Genomic DNA, 23,493 nt, shown 5'->3' on the forward strand with positions numbered 1-23,493 from the left:
GGAGCCTCGCTGCGGGAGGGGGAGAGAGAGACAGAGAGGAAGGAGAGGGGGAGGGGTGGAGAAGCAGATGGGCGCCTCTCCTGTGTGCCCTGGCCGGGAATCGAACCCAGGACTTCTGCACGCCAGGACGACGCTCTACCACTGAGCCAACCGGCCAGGGCCTAGTAGTTGTTTATTTTAATTTGAGATTTTATGTGCACTTTAGGAAATCGTCCTTACGTTTTCTTATCTGCTCGGGTGCATCCTGGAGAAACTAATGCAAGTTGGGTAATGAAAGGAACACTGGAGTACCTCATGAGTAATAACCCTACTGCTCAAAGCTTACGAGAATGCTATATTTTTAAAATTGTCCCTATGCTAAATCCAGATGGTGTCATCAATGGAAAGTAAGTTAAGCCACAGTTATAGAAATACTATAGATTGTTGTGATGGTCCTGTATAAAATTGTTGAAATGGTATTATCCAGGGTAAATTTAGAAAGCAAATCTAGTTATTTTTCTAGAACAAAGAAATTTTTGGTGGGGAATTCATTTAAGATATAGTTTTAAATGAAATATATTTTGTATATTAGTGGTATGGCATTTTGAGAAATTTATTCATGGGAATATGATTTTGTAAAAATGTTGCTTGAATTATTTTAGAAAAATCACAATGTCAGGATACGAGAAAGATTTTTTAAAAACACATCCTTTAACATTCCTTTCTTTTTAAATTTTTGTGAATGGCATAATCTTAGGTTGTGGTAAAATTTATAATGTTCTGGGATTTCTGTCCACTAATATGGAGTATTGACTCCGTCTGCTATCTTCTTCCTGATATGAGGAAGTATAGTTTCTGGCAGAAGGATTTCTCTAGACTAGATACTAAAAGACAGTACTTTTTAAGTGAAGGTAGTTTATTGTTCGTACAGTTCATTTATTGTGGCAGCTAGACTAGATCTCTTTAGTGCTTCTGAAAGATGGGATTTGACATGAGCATCTCCAAAGTTATGGGTACCCTATTTTATTCGATAAACATAGCATGAATCTTTCTTATATTTTAGGGAATTTTTTTCTTTTTTTTTTTCTGTATTTTTCTGAAGCTGGAAACGGGGAGAGACAGACTCCCGCATGCTCCCGATGGGGATCCACCCAGCACGCCCATCAGGGGGCCACGCTCTGCCCACCAGGGGGCGATGCTCTGCCCCTCTGGGGCGTCGCTCTGCTGCGACCAGAGCCACTCCAGTGCTTGGGGCAGAGGCCAAGGAGCCATCCCCAGCGCCCGGACCATCTTTGCTCCAATGGAGCCTTGGCTGCGGGAGGGGAAGAGAGAGACAGAGAGGAAGGAGAGGGGGAGGGGTGGAGAAGCAGATGGGCGCTTCTCCTGTGTGCCCTGGCCGGGAATCGAACCTGGGACTTCTGCACGCCAGGCCGACGCTCTACCACTGAGCCAACCGGCCAGGGCCTTAGGGAATTTTTTTAATTAGAAAAAGGGATAGTTTATTTTTAATATGTTACGGTAATGAAACTAAAATGAAATTTGATGTCTTGTTTTAATTCAAAAACATATTAACCACTTATATGCTTTTAATTTGTTACAACCTCCTGATTATTTGCTAAAATATTTCCTAAATAACTTTAATATTTAATGCCTACAATTAAGTGAAAATGTATTTGAATTTTTAGAAAATGTGTCGTTTTCATATATTTTAAATAGTAACTAATACAATCAAAATACAAAATGTTAGTATAGCAAATGATTATTATGTAGTCAGAATGGAAAATAAGACCATTGATTTTTATAGAGTATGGAACAAAATCCCAGAATTGAGAATTAATTTTTTTCTATAGCTTAAATGTTTTTACTTATGAATCTTAAAGTCTACCAGATTTAAATGCATGTAACATAGGATCCTAGACAAAGCAAAATGTTTAATAAATGATTAATCACTAAAATATGCATTCTGTTGAGCCTGCCATCTATACCTACTGGAAATATTTAGTGGGATAGAATCATAAAATTAAATCAAATATATATGAGAGTTTATTGGTATCAGTATTTCTCTATCATTGTATTTACCTATGTGTAGTCACCGCTGTTCTCTAAGTGGGGAGGATTTGAACAGACAGTGGCAGAGTCCGAATCCAGATCTGCATCCTACCATTTACCATGCCAAGGGGCTGCTACAGTACCTGGCGGCCGTGAAGCGCCTGCCCCTGGTAAGTGCAGTATTGGCTGTACTCTGAACAGCCAAAGACATGCTTTCATTCATTAACCACTTAGTAGTTTGTACATTATTTTCTGGTTTTAAAAGCTAAGTGTTAATTTCAAAAAGCAATTTCTTTAAAATGTCTTTCTGTTATCAGTTATTTGTATATTAATTATGGTGTCAAATTCATAAGGTATCTTCATATTCTTATTTCATCAGATTTAATTTTTATAATTTTCACGAGTCCTTTACTTTTTGTTGTTGTTGTTTATGAATATTGGTAGCTCCTGGTTGTAAGATTTACGTGTTTAACATCACGGTTTGAACAGCACTATGGTAGCAGTATTTCCCAAATTCACAAACTAGTAGAAGTTTGCATCTGAGCTCTTTAGTCCACCCTGAAGCTGGAGAGTGTCGAGTACACACCCTCAGCGCAGTAATGACCACAGTTCTAGATTTGACCTGTAATTGAATTTATTATTTTTTAAATGGTGAAGAGTAGGTATAAAAGAAAGAGTAGAATTTGTGGTTTGATGCAGGACTTGCAGATGAATTTCTAGCCATTCTAGTAATCACAGATTTCTTTCCCAAACTAGATAGTACTACTTGTATTGCTTCTCCTCATTAAATGGTGGCTCAGTTACAATAGAAGGATCAAGAAACATAGACCTGTTTGTTGGCTTCATATTTACTAGATTTACTTGGCAATATATGCATTGAAGGTCTTTATTTCTTAAAATATGTTATCTTTCCAAGGTTTATTGTGATTACCATGGCCACTCCCGGAAGAAGAACGTGTTTATGTATGGCTGCAGCATCAAGGAGACAGTGTGGCACACTAGTGACAGTGCGGCTTCCTGTGATGTTGTGGAAGACATGGGATACAGGGTACTGATCACAGACAAGCCAAGGGCTTTGAGTGTCAAGCATGCATACAGTTACAGAAAATGATTTAACATAGAAACTACTCAGATTCAGTTCATGTTGCCGTTTTGCTATTATTATTTCAGAGTTTTCATTTTAAATGTTTCTTCCAAAATTTTTTCCTTTTCACATTTAGATTTTTAATCTGTTTGGAATTTATTTTATATGAGATGTGGGGATCTAATTTTAGTTTGCTATGTATAAGCATTGATTAAACAATATATCGTTCCTCTTCTGATTTATAGAGCCATCTGTTGCATACCATTTTTCTACACGTATGGGTGTGTTTCAAGGTATGCCCAGGACTGCAGTACTGAAATGAGGTCTTACTGCTCTAAGTCCTGTGTATTTTCCATTCTGTCCCAGAGCCTCTGTACGACATTTATGCCTAAACAAGCACCCCAGGTTATTTCTCAAAAAACATGTCAGGAATCTACAACTGACCCTAGCAGGACACAAATTATATTTCCTCTTTGGTCCTCTCTCTTCTTCTCCTTTTCCAAATAAATGATTAGAGTTATATAAAAAATGAAAACACTTCAGTAATGCCAAGTAGTAAGTGAAAGTCTTCTCTCAGTTAATGACTAATTGAATCAGTTTTACCATTCTGAGCCCATTCATTCATAAATGTACAGAGTCTATGAAGTTTTTGTTTTTTTCAGTGCTCTACAGTAACTTGTTTTTTCACATAATGTTTCTTGGCCAGCTTCCCCAGTCCGCATGTGAAGATCTGTTTAAGTCTTTTTGACAGTTACACAAGATTTCCATTGTACATTTTGTTCCTATTGTATTGATGTACCAAAATTTATTTATTCAGTTATCCCCTCTGATGGTCATTTGGTTAGTATTGCCAAATTGTCTTTCATAAAGATTATACAATTGATGTTCCCCATTTTTTTTTTGAGAGAGACAGAGATAAAATCAGAGAGAGGGATAGATAGGGATAGACAGGAACGGAGAGAGATGAGAAGCATCTATTCTTCATTTTGGCACTTTAGTTGTTCATTAATTGCTTTCTCATATATGCCTTGATTGTGGAGCTATGGCAGACTGAGTAACCTCTTGCTCAAGCCAGTGGCCTTGGGTCCAAGCTGGTGCGCTTTGCTCAAACCAGATGAACCCGCACTGAAGCTGGCGACCTCGGGGTCTCCAACCTGAGTCCTCCGAGTTCCAGTCCGATGCTCTATCCACTGTGCCACCACCTGGTCAGGCAGTGTTCCCCAATTTTTAATGAATGATAGTGCTGTTTCTCCACACCCTTATCATGTGATACTATTATTTTTGCTAGGTTAATGAATATCTGATGGTTGTATTTTGTGTTTCTATAATTTGAGGTCAAGTGCACTGCTCACAAAAATTAGGGGTATTTTACGATTTTATATTCATTTTAAAATATCCCCTAATTTTTGTGAGCAGTATATTTTTTCATATGTTTGACCAATTATGAGCTCTCTCTTTTAAAATAGCCTTTTTTCATATTTTCTCCTTACTTTTGTGCTGGTCATCTAGTTATTATTGCTTTTAAAATTTTATGTTTATTAACAAGTATATTAAAATAGTTTTGTTCATGTGTAGTATTTAAAACTTTTATCATATTTTTTGAATTTTTAGAAAATGGCTTCTGGGTTTTGAGGCTTAGAAAGACATTTCTTATTCTAAGATTTTAAAGTATAGTTCTATGTTTACTGTTTTTAGTTTTATTTAAAACTTTTACATTTAAATTCTCAATCTAATTGGAATTTAATTTAATGAAGAGTGACTGTAGTTGTTTCACTCAATGGCTGTCCAGTTGTGTTGGCATTAGTGAATGGCCAGTCTTCTCTCTAGGAATAATAATACTAAAATCTATACATACTTTTGGTTCTGATTTTGAATTTTTTCTTTTTATTTATTTATTTATTTTTTTGGTATTTTTCCGAAGCTGGAAACGGGGAGGCAGTCAGACAGACTCCCGCATGCACCCGACCGGGATCCACCTGGCACGCCCACCGGGGGGGTGCTCTGCCCATCCGGGGCGTCGCTCTGTTGCGACCCAGAGCCATTCTAGTGCCTGGGACAGAGACCAAGGAGCCATCCCCAGCGCCCGGGTCATCTTTTGCTCCAATGGAGCCTTGGCTGCAGGAGGGGAAGAGAGAGACAGAGAGGAAGGAGAGGGGGAGGGGTGGAGAAGCAGATGGGTGCCTCTCCTGTGTGCCCTGGCTGGGAATCGAACCCGGGACTTCCGCATGCTTGGTCGACGCTCTACCACTGAGCCAACCGGCCAGGGCCTGAATTTTTTCTTTTTAGAGAGATACTTATTCCTAAACCAGTATCCCAGTTTAACTTAACCATAGACATCTAATTTAGGTTAATATCTATTGGATTATTTCTCCAGATGTAGGCTTTCTTTTCAGATTCCCCAGGTGTATTCCCATATTTACACTTTCAGGTGAACTTAAGAATAAAAATAATGTATGGGCATTTTGATGGGGGTTTATTTTTGTGAGCAGTGCACTTGACCTCAAATTATTTTAGCTTTATTGTTTAATTTGGAATGATTGACTTTTATAGTGGCAAATCTCTTAGTTAGTCAAGGTGTCTTTCATAACTGAAGTTTCTTCATATTCTAAACATGTTTTCTTTGTATTTTTTCATTCTGTGTATTTTTTTTTTTTTTTTTTGTATTTTTCTGAAGCTGGAAACGGGGAGAGACAGTCAGACAGACTCCCACATGCACCTGACCGGGATCCACCTGGCACGCCCACCAGGGGCGATGCTCTGCCCCTCCAGGGCATCGCTCTGTTGCGACCAGAGCCACTCTAGCGCCTGGGGCAGAGGCTGAGGAGCCATCCCCAGTGCCCGGGCCATCTTTGCTCCAATGGAGCCTCGGCTGCGGGAGGGGAAGAGAGAGACAGAGAGGAAGGAGAGGGGGAGGGGTGGAGAAGCAGATGGGCGCTTCTCCTGTGTGCCCTGGCCGGGAATCGAACCCGGGACTTCTGCACACCAGGCCGACGCTCTACCACTGAGCCAACAGGCCAGGGCCATTCTATGTATTTTTTATTGAGTTTATTGAGGTGACATTGGTTAATAAAGTTGTACAGGTTTCAGCCGTACAGTTCTATAATACATCATTTGTATATTGCATTGTGTGTTTACCACCCCAAGTCAAGTGTTCGTCTATCACCATCTATTCCCACTCAGCTCTCCTCCACCTCTCCCTACTTCCCTTCTTCTGCAATTCCCACACTATTATCTTTGTCTAAGTCTTTTTTTTTTCCTTTGCTTAATTCTTCATATTTTTAAACATGGTTTTTCTTACATGGTTTTATTCTGCTTATTGGTTGCTACTATAAACGTAATACTTTCTTCCATTCTATTTTCTAACTGATTATTTGTCTAGGAAAGCAGAAAATTGTAAATAAATAAGAGAATTATCTGTATAGCAAGAAGACCCACATGACCCTGCTCTGACCATTGTGCTTTCATGAAAAGTTTTAAAGAGTAAAAAGTTAAAAGTTTTTAAGTTAAAATCACTTCTTGTAATACTCTGTTTTATCGCTCCTTTCTTTGCAGACTCTGCCTAAGATACTGAGCCATATCGCCCCTGCGTTTTGCATGAGCAGCTGCAGCTTTGTTGTGGAAAAATCTAAAGAATCCACAGCACGTGTTGTGGTTTGGAGGGAGATAGGAGTACAGAGAAGCTACACCATGGAGAGCACTCTGTGTGGTTGTGACCAGGGAAAATATAAGGTAAGGGTTTCTAGCCAGAAAAAATATTTGTAGAGTTTTTTTCATATATATAATCCCATAGTTCTCAAGTGTATATTCAATGATGCGTTTGTTTTATGGCTTTATATGTAATTTGTAATAATGAAATGAGTCTTATGCAGTCTTAAAAACAATCTGTTTCAATTTCTCTGAACATTGCTTTGGCTTCTCACAAAATCTATTTATATTCGTAATTTTTTAAAAAATAATTTTATTTAGACAATTTTAACAGGGTGACATTGGTCAACTAGAGCACATAGATTTAGAGAAAACATCTCCAGATCATTTTGACATTCGATTATGTTGTTTACCCATCACCCAAAGTCAAATTGTCCTCCTTCACCCTTCATTTAGTTTTCTTTATGCCCCTCCCCTCCCATCCCTCTCCTCTCCTCCTTTCCCCTCCCCCTGGTAACCACTGCACTCTTATCTATGTCCACAAGTCTCAATTTTGTGTCCGGACCACCTATGTATGGAATCATACAGTTCTTAGTTTTTTCTGATTTACTTATTTCACTCATTGTAATGTTATCAAGGTCCATCCATGTTGTAAATGATCCGATGTCATCATTTCTTATGGCTAAGTAGTATTCCATAGTATATATGTACCACATTTTCTTTATCCAATCTTCTGTTGAAGGGGTTTTTGGTTGTTTCCATGTCTTGGCCACCATGAACAATGCTGCAGTGAACATGGGGTTGCATGTGTCTTTACGTAACAATGTTTTTGAGTTTTGGGGGTATATACCCAGTAGAGTGGCGATTACTAGGTCATATGGTAGTTCTATTCTTAATTTTTTGAGGAACCACCATACTTTCTTCCATAATGGTTGTACTACTTTACATTCCCACCAACAGTGAATGAGGGTTCCTTTTTCTCCACAGCCTCTCTAACACTTATTACCTGTCTTGTTGATAATAGCTAATCTAACAGTTGTGAGGTGGTATCTCATTATAGTTTTGATTTGCATTTCTCTAATAGCTAGTGAAGATGAGCATCTTTTCATATATCTATTGGCCATTTATATTTCTTCTTGGGAGAAGTGTCTGTTCATGTCCTCTTCCCATTTTTTTAATTGGATTATTTGCTTGCTTGTTGTTGAGTTTTGTGAGTTCTTTATATATTTTGGATGTTAGCCCCTTATCTGAGTTGTTGTTCAAAAATACCATCTCCCATTTAGTTGACTGTCTGTCTGTTTTGTTGTCAGTTTCTTTTGCTGTGCAAAAGCTTCTTAGTCTGAGGTAGTCCCATTCATTTATCTTTGCCTTCACTTCCCTTGCCTTAAGAGTCAAATTCATAAAATGTTCTTTATGGCCAAGGTTCAAGAGTTTAGTACCTATGTTTTCTTTTATGTATTTTATTGTTTCAGATTTTATATTTAGGTCTTTGATCGATTTAGAATTAATTTTTGTACAAGGAAACAAACCGTAGTCGAGTTTTATTCTTTTGCACATGGCTTTCCAATTTTCCCAGCACCATTTATCAGAGAAAACATCTCCAGATTACTTTGACATTTAATTATGTTGCATACCCCTCACCCAAAGTCAAATTATCTTCCATCACCTTCAATCTGGTTTTCTTTGTGCCCCTTTCCTCCCCCCCATTACCATCACATTCTTGTCCATGTCTCTTAGTCTCATTTTTATGTCCCATCTATGTATGGAATCATATAGTTCTTAGTTTTTTCTAATTTACTTATTTCACTCAGTATAATGTTATCAAGGTCTATCCATGTCATTGTAAATGATCTGATGTCATAATTTCTTATGGCTGAGTAGTAGTATATATGTACCAAAGCTTTTTAATCCACTCGTCCACTGACGGACACTTGGGCTATTTCCAGATCTTTGCTATTGTGAACAATGCTGCCATAAACATGGGGGTGCATTCTCCTTTTGGAACAGTGCTATGGTGTTCTTAGGGTATATTCCTAAAAGTGGGATAGCTGGGTCAAAAGGCAGTTTGATTTTTAATTTTTTGAGGAATCTCCATACTGTTTTCCACAGTGGCTACACCAGTCTGTATTCCCACCAGCAGTGCAGGAAGGTTCCCTTTTTTCCACATCCTCGCCAGCACTTATTCTGTGTTGTTTTGTTGATGAGTGCCATTCTGACTGGTGTGAGGTGATATCTCATTGTGGTTTTAATTTGCATTTCTCAAATGATTAGTGATGTTGAGCATTTTTTAATGTCTATTGGCCATCTGTATGTCTTCTTTGGAGAAGTGTCTATTCATTTCTTTTGCCCATTTTTGATTGGATTGTTTGTCTTCCTGGTGTTGAGTTTTACAAGTTCTTAATAAATTTTCGTTATTAACCCCTTATCAGACATATTGTCGAATATGTTCTCCCATTGTGTAGTTTGTCTTTTTGTTCTGTTCTTATTGTCTTTAGCTGTGCAAAATCCTTTTAGTTTGATATAGTCCCATTTGTTTATCCTGTCTTTTATTTCACTTGCCCGTGGAGGTAAGTCGGCAAATATATTGCTGTGAGAAATGTCAGAGAGCTTACTGCCTATGTTTTCTTCTAAGATGCTTATGGTTTCACCGCTTACATTTAAGTCTTTTATCCATTTTGAGTTTATTTTTGTGAATGGTGTAAGTTGGTGGTCTAGTTTCATTTTTTTGCAGGTAGCTGTTCAATTTTCCCAACACCATTTATTGAAGAGGCTGTCTTTACTCCATTGTATGCTCTTACCTCCTTTGTCAAATATCAGTTGTCCATAAAGGTGTGGGTTAATTCTGGGTACTCTGTTCTGTTCTATTGATCTATATGCCTGTTCTTATGCCAGTACCAGTCTGTTTTGAGTACAATGGCCTTGTAGTATAACTCGATATCCGGAAGTGTGATACCTCCTGCTTTATTCTTCCTTTTCAAGATTGCTGAGGCTATTTGTGTTCTTTTTTGGTTCTATATAAATTTTTGGAATAGGTGTTCTATATTTGAAGTATGTCATTGGTATTTTAATTGGTATTGCATTGAATTTATAAATTGCTTTGGGTAGGCCCTGGCCGGTTGGCTCAGCGGTAGAGCGTCGGCCTGGCGTGCGGGGGACCTGGGTTCGATTCCCGGCCAGGGCACATAGGAGAAGCGCCCATTTGCTTCTCCACCCCCACCCCCTCCTTCCTCTCTGTCTCTCTCTTCTCCTCCCGCAGCCAAGGCTCCATTGGAGCAAGGCTGGCCCGGATGCTGGGGATGGCTCCTTGGCCTCTGCCCCAGGCGCTAGAGTGGCTCTGGTCGCGGTAGGGCGACGCCCTGGAGGGGCAGAGCATCGCCCCCTGGTGGGCAGAGCGTCGCCCCTGGTGGGCGTGCTGGGTGGATCCCGGTCGGGTGCATGTGGGAGTCTGTCTGACTGTCTCTCCCCGTTTCCAGCTTCAGAAAAAAAAAAATGCTTTGGGTAATATAGACATTTTAATGATATTTATTCCTCCTAACCATGAGCACGGTATATGCTCCCACTTGTTTGTATCTTCCTTTATTTCTTTTATTAATGTTTTATAATTTTACGGGTACAAGTCTTTAATATCCTTGGTTAAATTTTCTCCTAGGTACTTTATTTTTTTGTTGCAATAGTGAAGGGGATTGTTTCCTTAATTTCTCTTTCTGACAGTTTATTTTTAGTGTATAAAAATGCCTCTGAATTCTGTGTATTAATTTTATATCCTACCACCTTGCTGAATTCATTTATCAGGTCCAGTAGTTTTTTGACTGAGACTTTAGGGTTTTCTATATACAATATCATATCATCTGCAAATAATGATAGTTTTACTTCTTCTTTTCCAATATGGATGACTTTTATTTCTTCTTCTTGTCTGATTGCTGTGGCTAGGACTTCCAGGACTATGTTGAGTAAGAGTGGTGAAAGGGGATACCCCTGCCTTGTTCCAGATCTTAAAGAGATTGCTTTTAATTTTTGCCCATTGAGTATGATGTTGGTTGTGGGTTTGTCATAGATGGGCTTTATCATGTTGAGGTATGTTCCCTGTATTCCCACTTTGCTGAGAGTTTTGATCATAAATGGGTGCTGGATTTTATCAAATGTTTTTTCTGCATCTATTGAAATTATCATGTGGTTTTTCTCCTTCCTTTTGTTTATGTGATGAACCACATTGATTGATTTGTGAATATTGTTTATTTATTTATTTATTATTCATTTTTAGAGAGGAGGGACAGAGAGGGAGAGAGAGGAGAGAGAGACAGAGAGAGAAGGGGGGAGGAGCTGGAAACATCAACTCCCATATGTGCCTTGACCAGGCAAGCCCAGGGTTTCGAACTGGCAACCTCAGATTTGTGAATATTGTACCAGCCTTTCCTCCCCAGAATAAATCCCACTTGATCATGGTGTATGATTTTTTTAATATAATTTATATATTGCTGTATCTGGTTTGCTAATATTTTGTTGAATATTTTAGCATCTAAATTCATCAGGGATATTGGCCTATAATTTTTTTTCTTTTTGTTGTCTTTGGCTGGTTTTGGAATCAGAATTATGCTTGCCTCATAAAAGGAGCTTGGAAGTCTTCCTTCCTCTTGAATTTTTTGAAATAGCTTGAGAAGGATAGGAGTTAGTTGTTCTTTGTATATTTGGTAGAATTCACTTGTGAAGCCATCAGGCCCAGGACTGTTCTTTTTTGGGAGTTTTTTGATAACTGTTTCGATCTCATTTGTTGTAATAGGTCTGTTTAGGTTTTCTGATTCTTCCAGATTGATTTTTGGAAGATTGTATGTTTCAAGGAATTTTTCCATTTTATCTAGGTTGTCTAAAGTTTTTTGGTGTACAGTTCTTCATAGTATTTTCTTACAATATTTTGTATTTCTGTTGTGTCAGTTATTTCTCCATTCTCATTTCTAATTTTATTTATTTCAGTCCTCTCTCTTTTTTTCTTGGTGAGTCTAGTTAAAGGTTCATCAATCTTGTTTACCTTTACAAAGAACTAGCTCTTGGTTTCATTGATCCTCTGTATTATTTCTTTAGCCTCTATGTCATATTTCCTATATGTGGTTTTATTTCTGGGCTCTCTGTTCTGTTCCATTGGTCTGAGTGTCTATTTTTCTGCCAATACCATGCTGTTTTTATTATCATGGCTCTGTAGTATAATTTGAAGTTGGATATTGTAATGCCCCCAGCTTCATTTTTTTTCCTTAGGATTACTTTGGCTATTCAGGGTTTTTTATGATTCCATGTAAACCTGATGATTTTTTGTTCCATTTAAAAAAAAATGACATTGGGATTTTTATTGGAATTGCATTAAGTTTGTATATTGCTTTAGATAATATGGTCATATTAATTATATTTATTCTTCCTATCCAAGAACAAGGAATATTTTTCCATTTCATTGTGTCTTTTTCGCTTTCCTTTAACAATGCTTTGTAGTTTTCATTATGTAGGTCCTTTATATTCTTTGTTATGTTTATTCCTAGGTATTTTATTTTTTTGTTTTAACCGTAAAAGAGATTATTTTTTTGAGTTCATTTTCTGAAGTTTCATTGTTGGCATATAAGAAAGCAATTTACTTCTGTATGTTAATTTTGTACCCTACAACCTTACTGTATTGATTTATTCTTTCTAATAGTCTTTCTATGGAAAGTGAAACCTTTACTTCTTCTTTCCCAATATGAATGCCTTTTATTTCTTTCTCTTGTCTGATTGCTCTGGCTAGAACTTCCAGCACTATGTTGAATAGGAGTGGAGAGAGTGGGCAACCTTGTCTTGTTCCTGATTTTAGAGGAAAAGTTTTCAGTTTTTTGCCATTTAATATGAGGTTAGCAGATGGTTTATCATAAATGGCCTTTATTATGTTGAGATATTTTCCTTCTATACCCATTTTGTTGAGTTAAACATAAAATGATGTATTTTATTGAATACCTTTTCTGCATCTATTGATAAGATCATATGTTTTTTGTTCTTTGTTTTGTTGATATGGTGTATTACATTAAATGTTTTATGTATGTTGAACCATCCTTGTGATTCTGGGATGAATCCCACTTGATCATGGTGAATTATTTTTTTAATGTGTTGTATTCGGTAGTATTTTGTTTAGGATTTTTGCATCTGTATTCGTTAGAGATATTGGTCTGTAGTTTTCTTTTTTTGTGTTGTTCTTGCCAGGTTTTGGTATGCGGGTTATGTTGGCCTCATAAAATGTGCTTGGAACTATTGCTTCTTCTTCAGTTTTTTGAAATACTTTTAGGAACCAAATCTTTGAATATTTGATAGAATTCACTAGTATAGCCATCTGGCCATGAACTTTTATTTTTTGGGAGGTTTTTAGTAGTTTTTTCTATTTCCTCCCTGATTATTGGTCTGTTTAGGCTTTCTGCTTCTTCATGACTCAGTCTAGGAAGATTGTATTGTTCTAGGAATTTGTCCATTTCTTCTAGATTGTTAAATTTGGTAGCATATAGTTTTTCAGAGTATTCTACAATAATCCTTTGTATATTTATGATATCTATGGTAATTTCTTCTCTTTCATTTTGGATTTTGTTTATATGAGTCCTTTCTTTTCTTTCCTTAGTGAGTCTTGCCAACGGTTTGTCAATTTTGTGGATCTTTTCAAAGAACCAGCTCCTTGTTTTATTGATTCGTTCTATAGTTTTTCTGTTCTCTATTTCATTTATTTCTGCTCTAATTTTTATTATTTTCTTTCTTCTGCTAGTTTTGGGTTTCCTTTGTTCTTCTTTTTCTAGTTCCTTAAGATGTGATGTTAAGTTGTTTAGTTGGGCTCTCTCTTGTTTGTTCATATAAGCCTGTAATGATATGAACTTCCCTCTTCTTACTGCTTTTGCTGCATCCCAGAGATTCTGATATGTCGTGTTGTCATTTTCATTTGTCTGTATATATCTTTTGATCTATGCGGTTATTTCTTCTTTGACCCAGTTGTTTTTCAGAAGTATGTTGTTTAATTTCCACATTTTTGTGAGTTTATTTACTTTTTTTTTGAAGTTGAATTCTAGTTTCAAAGCTTTATGGTCAGAGAATATGCTTGGTATAATTTCAATCCTTCTGAATTTTTTAATGTTAGTTTTGTTCCCAACATATGGTCAATTCTTGAGACTGTACATTTACACTGGAGAAAAATGTATCCTCTGATGTTTTGGGATGAAATGTCCTGTAGATGTCTATTATGTCCAATTGTTCTAGTGTTTCATTTATGGCCAATATTTCTTTAGTAGTTTTTTGTTTGAATAAATGATCTAGAGCCATTAGTGGTGTATTGAGGTCTGCAAGTATGACTGTATTTTTATTGGTTTTTATTTTTAGATCAGTTATTAGATGTCTTATATACTTTGGTTCTCCTTGGTTTGGTGCATATATATTAAGAAGTGTTATATCTTCTTGATTCAATGTCCCTTTTATCTTTATGAAATGACCATCTTTGTCTCTGATTACTTTTGTTGTTTTGTAGTCAGTATTGTTAGATATGAGTATGGCTATATCTGCTTTTCTTTGGATATTATTTGCTTGGAGAATCGTTTTCCAGCCTTTTACTTTGAGTCTATGTTTATTCTTGTAGCCTAGATGTGTTTGAAGGCAGCATACAGTTGGATTTTCTTTTTTGATCCAACATTCTGCTACTCTTTGTCTTTTTATTGGTGAGTTCAATCTATTTACGTTTAATGTAATTATTGACAGTTGAGGGTTTTCTATTGCCATTTTATATAATGCTTTCTAATAGCTGTATTTATTGTTTGGTTCTTCTCTTTTGTTTTTCTGTCATTTGTTTTTATTTGGTTGTATTCCATACTTCTTTCCTCTGTTTCTTCTTTTTTAAAGTCATGTGTTTTGGTAGTGGTATTTTCAGGGGTGGTTACCATTAGGTAATTAAAAGAATATATATCATATTCATTGTAGTCCATTATCTCATGAGTGCTTCTGCACTCCATCCTCCTTTGTTACTGCTAATTTTTGTCTACTCCCCTTTTTTGTTTTTGTTATCACAGATTATTCTTGTTTTTATTGTGCTCTTGTTGGAACTTTTACTTGTGATTTTGTTTCGTTTTGTTCTTTGTATCTGGTTGAGTAACCCCTTTTAGTATATCATGAAGTGGGGATTTCTGGTGATAAAATCTCTCATCTTCTCTATATCTGTGAATGTTTTTATTTTCCCTTCATATTTGAAGGAAAGATTTGTTGGATATAGTATTCCTGGCTGGAAGTTCCTCTCTTTCAGTACTTTAAATATTGGGGTCCACTCTCTTCTGGCTTGCAGAGTTTCTGCTGAGAAATCTGATGATAACCTAATGGGCCTTCCTTTATATGTTGTAGTCTTCTTTTTGCTGGATGCCTTGAGGATTTTTTCTTTGTCATTGATTTGTGATAATTTCATTAAGATGTGCCTTGGAGTATTTGGATTTAGGTAACTCAGTGTTCTGTTTGCTTCTTGGATTCGAGGCTCTAATTTTTTCCACAGGCTTGGGAAATTCTCATTGATTATTTGTTTGAATATGATCTCCATTTCTTTTTCTCTCTCTTCTCCTTCTGATTTACCCATTATTCTTATATTGCTTTTTCTGATGGAGTCAGACAATTCATGTAGGGCTTTCTCATTTTTTTAAATTCGTGAATGTCTCTCTTCTTCTTTCTGTAGTATCTCTAGTTGCCTGTCTTCTCTGACACTAATTCTCTCTTCTATCTGGCCTGTTCTATGAGCTAAGCTTGTCACCTCATTTTTCAGTTCATATATTGAATTTTTATCTGTTTGGTTCCTTTTTATAGTTTAAATTTCCTTGATAAAGTATTCTTTTTGTTCATTACATTGTTTTTAGAGCTCATTAAATTGCCTTTTAGAGCTTTCTTGTATTTCACTGACTATTTTTAGGACTTCAATTTTGAATTCCCTGTCATTTAACTCTATGGTTTCCACATAATTGAATTTTTTTTCTAGAGATTTTTTATCATCTATCTGAGCTACATCTCTGTCTTTTGTATCCATGATATTTGATTTTTTCCTTAATGGCATTTGAGAGTGGTATTGTTAATGACACTAATAAGAGATTATTAAGAAAGTAAAATAAAGTTGAAAAAATACAGTGAAAATATGAAAATTCTATAATGATAAGTGGAATAAAAACTATAGAGAACAAGAAGTAGAACTGAGGAGATATGACAAAATAGAGAAAAAAATGTCAAAACAAGCAAAATATCACAAAGAAAAATATGAGTCTGAAATATAATAATTTGATGATAAATGATTGGATGAAAGCAAAAGAAAAGAAAAAAAAGAAGAAAAAAGATAAAAGAGAAGAAACAGGAAGGGAGAATAAATACAAAGAAAGGACAAAAAATAGTATGCAAAACAAAGAGAAAGAAAAAGAATAAAGTAAGAAAAAAAACAGAAGTAAAGGGTTCTGAAATGAAACCCTCACAAAAAACAAGAATGCAAAAGTAACAACTGTCGATAATGTAGTTCAGTAGGAAAATAATAAAAAAAGAAAAAAGAAAAAGGATAGAAGTAAAAATGACAAAAACTGTTTTAAAAATGTAATTGTTTTTTGGTTTCAAGAGATAGCTTCTTCCTTTTTTTTTCGGCAGGTGGCGCTGTATTACGAGTTTTGCCTCTGTGTGGCTCTTGGGTAGAGGTCTGCTAGTGTGTCACTGTGGCAATGATGTAGGCTGGGCCTCAGTCCCATTGGCAGGTGGGGCTTGTTAGGGCTTTGCAATGGTTTGGCTCTAGTAATGGAGGTCTCAGGAGTCTCAGTATTCCAGGTGCCTCTCCGCACGTCCCTCCCACTGAAGCTAGAAGCCTGGAGACTTAGCTGTGGGGTCCGCCTCAGCTACTGTCCTCACAGCAAGGGAATTTATGCACAGCCTGCCACCCCTTTAGTGCTGCTCAAAGCACAGTTCTGGAGAAGGCACTGGGAACCAGAGCCCCCAGTATGAGCAGGCAAGATGGGGCACAGACCAAGGGCCAAGTTCCTTTATGTTACACACAGGCACAATTCTATGGGCTGGCAGGCTTATCTGGCATGTCTCCGTGTGTGGCAGTTTTAATCTCTATGGGCTTTTCCCACTTGCACTGTTTGGTAGCCCATGACAGGCCACATGTGTGTCCAGCTCCAATGACTGCACACAGATGGTTGCAGCCACCGTTCAGGCACCCAGCCTGGGCATTCTTAGGCCAAGGATCTTGGCTCATGTGTGTGCCCAGTGCTGAAGATCATTGAGCCGGTAATGCCCAAAGATGCTAGTGCCCCTGCAGGTGCCCAGGGCTGGGGATCATGCAGTCAGGAGTGCCCAAAAATGCTGGTGCTCACGCAGGTGCCCAGTGTTGTTAATCTTGGGCAAAGCACCTTGGCCCGTGCGCATGCCCGCTTGCTCCCTGTGCTGGTGATGTAGGTGGAGTCACTGCTGAGAATACGCAAAGATGCTGGCGCCAGCCCATGCAGGCTCCCTATGCTGGTAATTTTAGGTGGATCCCACCACCCATGTGCACACCCAGTGTCTGTGATCTCAGGCAGAGCCAGTGTGATCTTTCCTTTGTTTGGGTGCCCGCCCTATCTCCGCTCCAGCCCTATTAGTCTCTCCTTTTCACCTGGCTCCAAACAAAAGTGCCCTACCTCAAATCAGTGTGGAAAGCGAAATGCCCCGTCCTCCCTCTTGTATATTCAGCCACTTTTTCTCCCAATCATACCTTTGCCTGGTGTGTATAAATTTCGGGTGCTTCTAAGGTTTTTTTCTCTTTTCTCTTTGTGTTTAGTTGTTAAATTTGTTGAAATTTCAAGGGGAGAGATCAGGAGAATCTCTCTTTGCTGCCATTTCTCTGAAGTCACTTATAGTCATAATTTTTAAGAAAGCATATGTGGTACACATTTAATTACTGATTAGTGATTTATAATGAGTTGTACAAGTAGTACATTATTTTATTATTTTTTATTTATTTTTATTTATTTTTTATTTTTCTGAAGCTGGAAATGGGGAGAGACAGTCAGACAGACTCCCGCATGCGCCCGACCGGGATCCACCCGGCACGCCCACCAGGGGCGACGCTCTGCCCACCAGGGGGCGATGCTCTGCCCCTCCAGGGGCGTCGCTCTGCCGTGACCAGAGCCACTCTAGCGCCTGGGGCAGAGGCCAAGGAGCCATCCCCAGCGCCTGGGTCATCTTTGCTCCAATGGAGCCTTGGCTGCGGGAGGGGAAGAGAGAGACAGAGAGGAAGGAGAGGGGGTGGAGAAGCAAATGGGCGCTTCTCCTATGTGCCCTGGCCGGGAATCGAACCCGGGTCCCCCGCACGCCAGGCCGACGCTCTACCGCTGAGCCAACCAGCCAGGGCCAGTAGTACAATATTAATAACATTTTTCTATTATTCTAATTTGTTGGATGTAAGTATATGTCTATACATTCAGAAATATGCACATTATCTTTCATTTATAAAATTTTTATATTTAGCTTTTTGTATGTGACTTTTAAATCCATGTCTTTTCACTATTTTTCTTTTCTTTTTTTTTTTTTTTCTGAAGCTGGAAACAGGGAGAGACAGTCAGACAGACTCCCGCATGCGCCCGACCGGGATCCACCTGGCACGCCCACCAGGGGCGACGCTCTGCCCACCAGGGGGCGATGCTCTGCCCCTCCAGGGGCATCGCTCTGCCGCGACCAGAGCCACTCTAGCGCCTGGGGCAGAGGCCAAGGAGCCATCCCCAGCGCCCGGGCCATCTTTGCTCCAATGGAGCCTTGGCTGCAGGAGGGGAAGAGAGAGACAGAGAGGAAGGAGGGGGGCGGGGTGGAGAAGCAAATGGGTGCTTCGCCTATGTGCCCTGGCCGGGAATCGAACCCGGGTCCCCCTGCACACCAGGCCGACGCTCTACTGCTGAGCCAACCGGCCAGGGCTATTTTTTTTTTACTAAATAAAACAGCTCTTCTCTAGTGCTATAGGCTTCTATTGGCAACAACATGAGTTTAACCAGGGGTCGGGAACCTATGGCTCACGAGCCAGATGTGGCTCTTTTGATGGCTGAATCTGGCTCGCAGATAAATCTTTAATAAAAAAAATAATGTTAAAAATATAAAACATTCTCATGTATTAAAATCCATTTATTTCCTACCGCTCATGTTCATGGTTGCGGGTGGCTGGAGCCAATCACAGCTGTCCTCTGATACAACACCAAATTTTTATTGGATAATGTGTAACATACATGGGTCATTGTATGGCTCTCATGGAATTACATTTTAAAATATGTGGCATTCATGGCTCTCTCAGCCAAAAAGGTTCCCGACCCCTGGTTTAAACTTTACTTTTGAAATTAAAGACTAATAAAATGTTAAGTGGCTTTGAACTTTTAAATTTTAAATTTTGAAAACTTAATGGGCAATGAATTGATCTTAGACAAGCAGCCACAAACCTGAATGTCTTTCTTGCCTTTGCACAGGAAGATTTTCAGGTGTTCTGCTAATTATGACCTTCATTCTGTTATGTTTTCATTTGGGCTTTTTGGCATGGGGCAAGAGGAAATGGAATCTAATAGTGATTTTTGTATACTTCACATAAAGGTGGTATAACTATATGTTTGGAGAGAGCTACAAATCTTCCAGTGGTTAGTATTAAAAAAGGTAAATATAGTTGCTGTCAGAATATTTAACCCTTTGAGTCATGAGTTCTTTTCATGCTCGCTGACCCCTGTGAGTTTTTTTCAAAAAGTGAAATTAGTTCCAGTTATAGTTTTATTAACTTAAAATCATGTTTGTTTGATAACCAATTTATGGAAACAAGAAGAACATACATTTGCCTTTCTTTAGTGTTATCTTACATATTTTAAAATAAATTGATCCTACTCTGGATGGTCAGGAGGCACGAGGACGTACATGAATGTTCATACTACTCAAAGGGTTAAGTGGAAAGCCTAAATAATGACTTTTTCAGTGTGTAACAAGCTGGAAAAAAGTTGTGAAGATTTTGTAACTGACATTCAAACTTTGGGGGCTTGGTAGAGTGGAATTTGATGACATGTCAGTGCTTTCTGTTTGAGATTGACCACACAGCATACTCTTCTTCCAAAGTGTAATAATATCTTTTGAATTCTCTCCAGATATTGCAAAAACAGTGACTTCTAGTTTACCAAGGGCGTGGTGATGGTGAGAGATACAATATAGCATAAGCAGCATTCCAGGTTCCAAAGCCTGTCCGTCCTCTAATCATTGCTCTAGTGGACAACTTTGCCAAGCGTCATTAAAACACTTAAAGAGAGAAGTGTATCTCATTACTAAGCCAAAATTTTAATGTCTGAAATTCAATGCTTTGATTATAACATATATTTCCTTTTAGTTTTTTTTAACTTTTTTTTGGATTAATGTTTTTTTTTTTACCTTTTTTTTTTTTTAATACAGAGACACAGAGAGAGTCAGAGAGAGGGATAAATAAGGATAGACAGACAGGAACAGAGAGAGATGAGAAGCATCAATCATTAGTTTTTCATTGTAACACCTTAGTTGTTCATTGATTGCTTTCTCTTATGTGCCTTGACCAAGGGCCTTCAGCAGACTGAGTAACCCCTTGCGTGGGCCAGAGACCTTGGGTCCAAGCTGGTGAACTTTGCTCAAACCAGATGAGCCTGTGCTTAAGCTAGCGACCTCGGGGTCTCGAACCTGGGTCCTCCGCATCCCAGTCTGACACTCTATCCACTGCACCACCGCCTGGTCAGACAAATGTTTTGTTTTTCAGAGTGGTTTTAGATTCATGAAAAAATTAAATGGAAATCTCCCTCCATCCCCAGACATGCATATAACATGTACTTATCAAACTTATTAGCTTATAAATTGTGTCTATATTTTTAAAAAAGATTTCTTCACACTAATATTCTTATAATTTTCTATGAACTAATTCAGAAATAGGCATAAACTTTCTAAAGCTTTTAAATTAAGAAAGCAATTGTATGATCTAATAAAGACAGGCTACATTTCCTAGAATATTTGGAGATGGACAAACTCATTAAATACCTATAAATCAGTCATTATTATAAAGGCATGTAGGTTAAGTAATGGTTTTTATGACTCATATTCTTCAGTTACCCTGTGCTGTAAGTCTTGTCATTGAAAAACTGTTGTACAGTACCTTCTCTCTAAATGATGCCAGCTTTCATCTATACCTGCAACTTTATTGGTGTAGGAATTTCACTTATTTTAGAGATTCATTTATATCTGAAAATTAAATGACATGCAAAATCTTGACTTACACTCCATTTTTATCCTTTTCTGTGGTACATTTAACTTCCAGTAAACTTTATATTTTTTGTTGGAAAATCCTTGTGTTAAAAGGGTATGGGGCTTGTAACATTTTCTCTTTAGTAGACAGAATTTGAAATGGGCATTCTTAATTGACTTGGAACATAGGAATTAATTCTATTGCTTCATTGGCTTAGATTTGTTTAATTTTTTTTACATAGTTTCCTTTTTTTGTTTGATTATCTTACAATAAAAGTACCTAAAAGATAATGTTTAAATATACAAATTGGAGCTTTGATTTTAATGTTACAGTATTTTAACATTGGTATCCAAGGTAGATTACAAGAAATATTTGCAAAATCTTATAAAAATATATTTTTACACATTAACTCTAGGAGCAACATAAACACAAAATATTTATGTATTTTTTTCTCCCCAGTACATTGGTGAAAATCATTTGCATTTGGTAAGAATAGATAGTTTAGAAATAGTTTTATAAGGCAAATATCTTTGTGACTCAGAATATCTGATATAGTTAAGACATTGTGTTTGTTGAGTCCTGGGTCCATAAAAAATACTAATCTTATAATTTTATTAATACAGTTATAAATTCCTTCAATGTAATTTTAATGAAATACAGCCAGAGAATAGCAAACATCCTAATTACACATATACTATTGCTTTACTTCCAGGGCTTACAGATTGGCACTCGAGAATTGGAAGAGATGGGAGCCAAATTTTGTGTTGGTCTATTGCGTTTGAAAAGACTGACATCTCCATTGGAATATAGTATGTCTTCCAGCCTGCTTGACTTTGAAAATGACTTGATTGAATCGAGCTGCAAAGTAACTAGGTAAGATGCACTTGTTTTATTCTGTTGTGACCTTGTAGTATACTGTTAGACCTAATTAAATTAGTTAAGCATAGGAAAAGCACAGCTATTTTGACAGCCAAGTACATTTTTAAGATTACTATAATTAAGTTTACACATTTAATATTTGTGATATTTTTGATTCTTTTAACATTGATATTTGTATCAATGATATTTTAATGAAATGTTTTTATATTTTGATTGAACTATTCTTACGTTTTGAATGCTGTTTTTAGTGATCTTACTGGATTACCTTTACCCCCAAAAGAAGCAATGTAGAAAACAGTGCTGATACCAGAGAATATCTGAATTAAGAAGGCTTGAAATTAGGATCTGTAAAATAAATTTTATTTTGTTGCTGTCTGCACACTTCAGATAACTTTCCAATAACTTTCTGGTTACATATATCAGAAACAACTCATTTAGTATCCCTTTGAAAAGTTAACTACATCTGTCAAATAGTCCTCTAAATAGTTAAATTTTTATTTCTAAAATGGGATATATTTATACATATAAAATTTGATAAGCTATAGGATCAGAGATAATTAAATATCATAGTTCTTAATCATAGTATCCCAGCTTAGCATTTTATAGTTTAATGTATAATATATATGGGTGAGAATACTCCCATTATACAGAACCTTCCTTTTTGTTTAGATGTTGACTTGTCATCAGATGTAATTATCACCATGCCGTTATATATATCAATTTGGCAGTTTTAAGTATAGTAAAACATTAATTAGAGCTCTGTTCTTTATAATGTGATAATTGACAGTGATCACCTGAATTTTCTGCTCTTGAATGTGCCTGCTAAACAATGGAAACTAATTTAAAGATTGTTAGTTGTTCTCATTGATGTTTAGAAGCCTTCTTTTAAGTTATCTGTATTCTTCCCCCCACTCCAGCTTTGTTGAGGTATGATTCACAAATAAAAGTGTAAGATATTTAACGTATACAACATGATGATTTGGTATATGTATACATTGTGCAAACATTTCTCCTATTGAGTTATTAACATATCTATCCATTACCTCATGTTTATCTTTGTGTGTGTGTATGTATGAGAATATTTAAGTTCTAGTCTCTTAGCAGATTTCGATGATAAAATCTAGAGTTGTCAACTCTTGCCATCATCACTTCTTCTGACCTTAAGCAGCTTAAAACAGAAAATTTGTACCCTTTCACCAACCTGCCCTATTTCCCAACCCCTGACCCTGGCAACTTTTCTACTCTGTTTCTGAGTTTCATTTTATTTTTCTTTTAGATTTCACATGCAGTATATTTCTTTGTCTGGCTTATTTCACTTAGCATAATGCCCTCTGGTTCATCCATGTAGTAGGAAATTAAAAAATATTTTCTTCTTTTTTAACACTGAATAATACTCCATTGTATATCTATATACCATATTTTCTTGGTTCATTCATCCATCAGCAGACACTTAGGCTATTTCCATATTTGGCTTTGAATATGGGCATACAGATCTCTCTTTACAAATATGATATTGTTCCCTTTGGACATGTACTCAGAAGTGGGATTGCTGTATCATATGGTGGTTCTATTTCTGATTTCTTGAAGAACCTCCATACTTTTCCACAGTGGCTGTATCAGT

General features: G+C 37.2%; 1 protein-coding gene across 4 annotated transcripts in view; it reads left to right on the forward strand.

Annotated features, from left to right (window-relative positions):
• AGTPBP1 (ATP/GTP binding carboxypeptidase 1) overlaps positions 1–23,493 on the forward strand; it is a 148,474-nt gene that overhangs the window by 113,471 nt on the left and 11,510 nt on the right. For all 4 annotated transcript variants that reach the window (XM_066367869.1, XM_066367871.1, XM_066367870.1 and 1 more), the window contains 5 exons: positions 206–386; positions 2,069–2,198; positions 2,945–3,076; positions 6,665–6,841; positions 21,706–21,866. In XM_066367869.1, coding sequence (XP_066223966.1) covers positions 206–386; positions 2,069–2,198; positions 2,945–3,076; positions 6,665–6,841; positions 21,706–21,866 — 781 coding nt within the window. The remainder of the gene's footprint in view (positions 1–205; positions 387–2,068; positions 2,199–2,944; positions 3,077–6,664; positions 6,842–21,705; positions 21,867–23,493) is intronic.

Source organism: Saccopteryx leptura, chromosome 2, assembly GCF_036850995.1.
Source record: "Saccopteryx leptura isolate mSacLep1 chromosome 2, mSacLep1_pri_phased_curated, whole genome shotgun sequence".
In the NCBI taxonomy this organism is placed as follows: domain Eukaryota; kingdom Metazoa; phylum Chordata; class Mammalia; order Chiroptera; family Emballonuridae; genus Saccopteryx; species Saccopteryx leptura.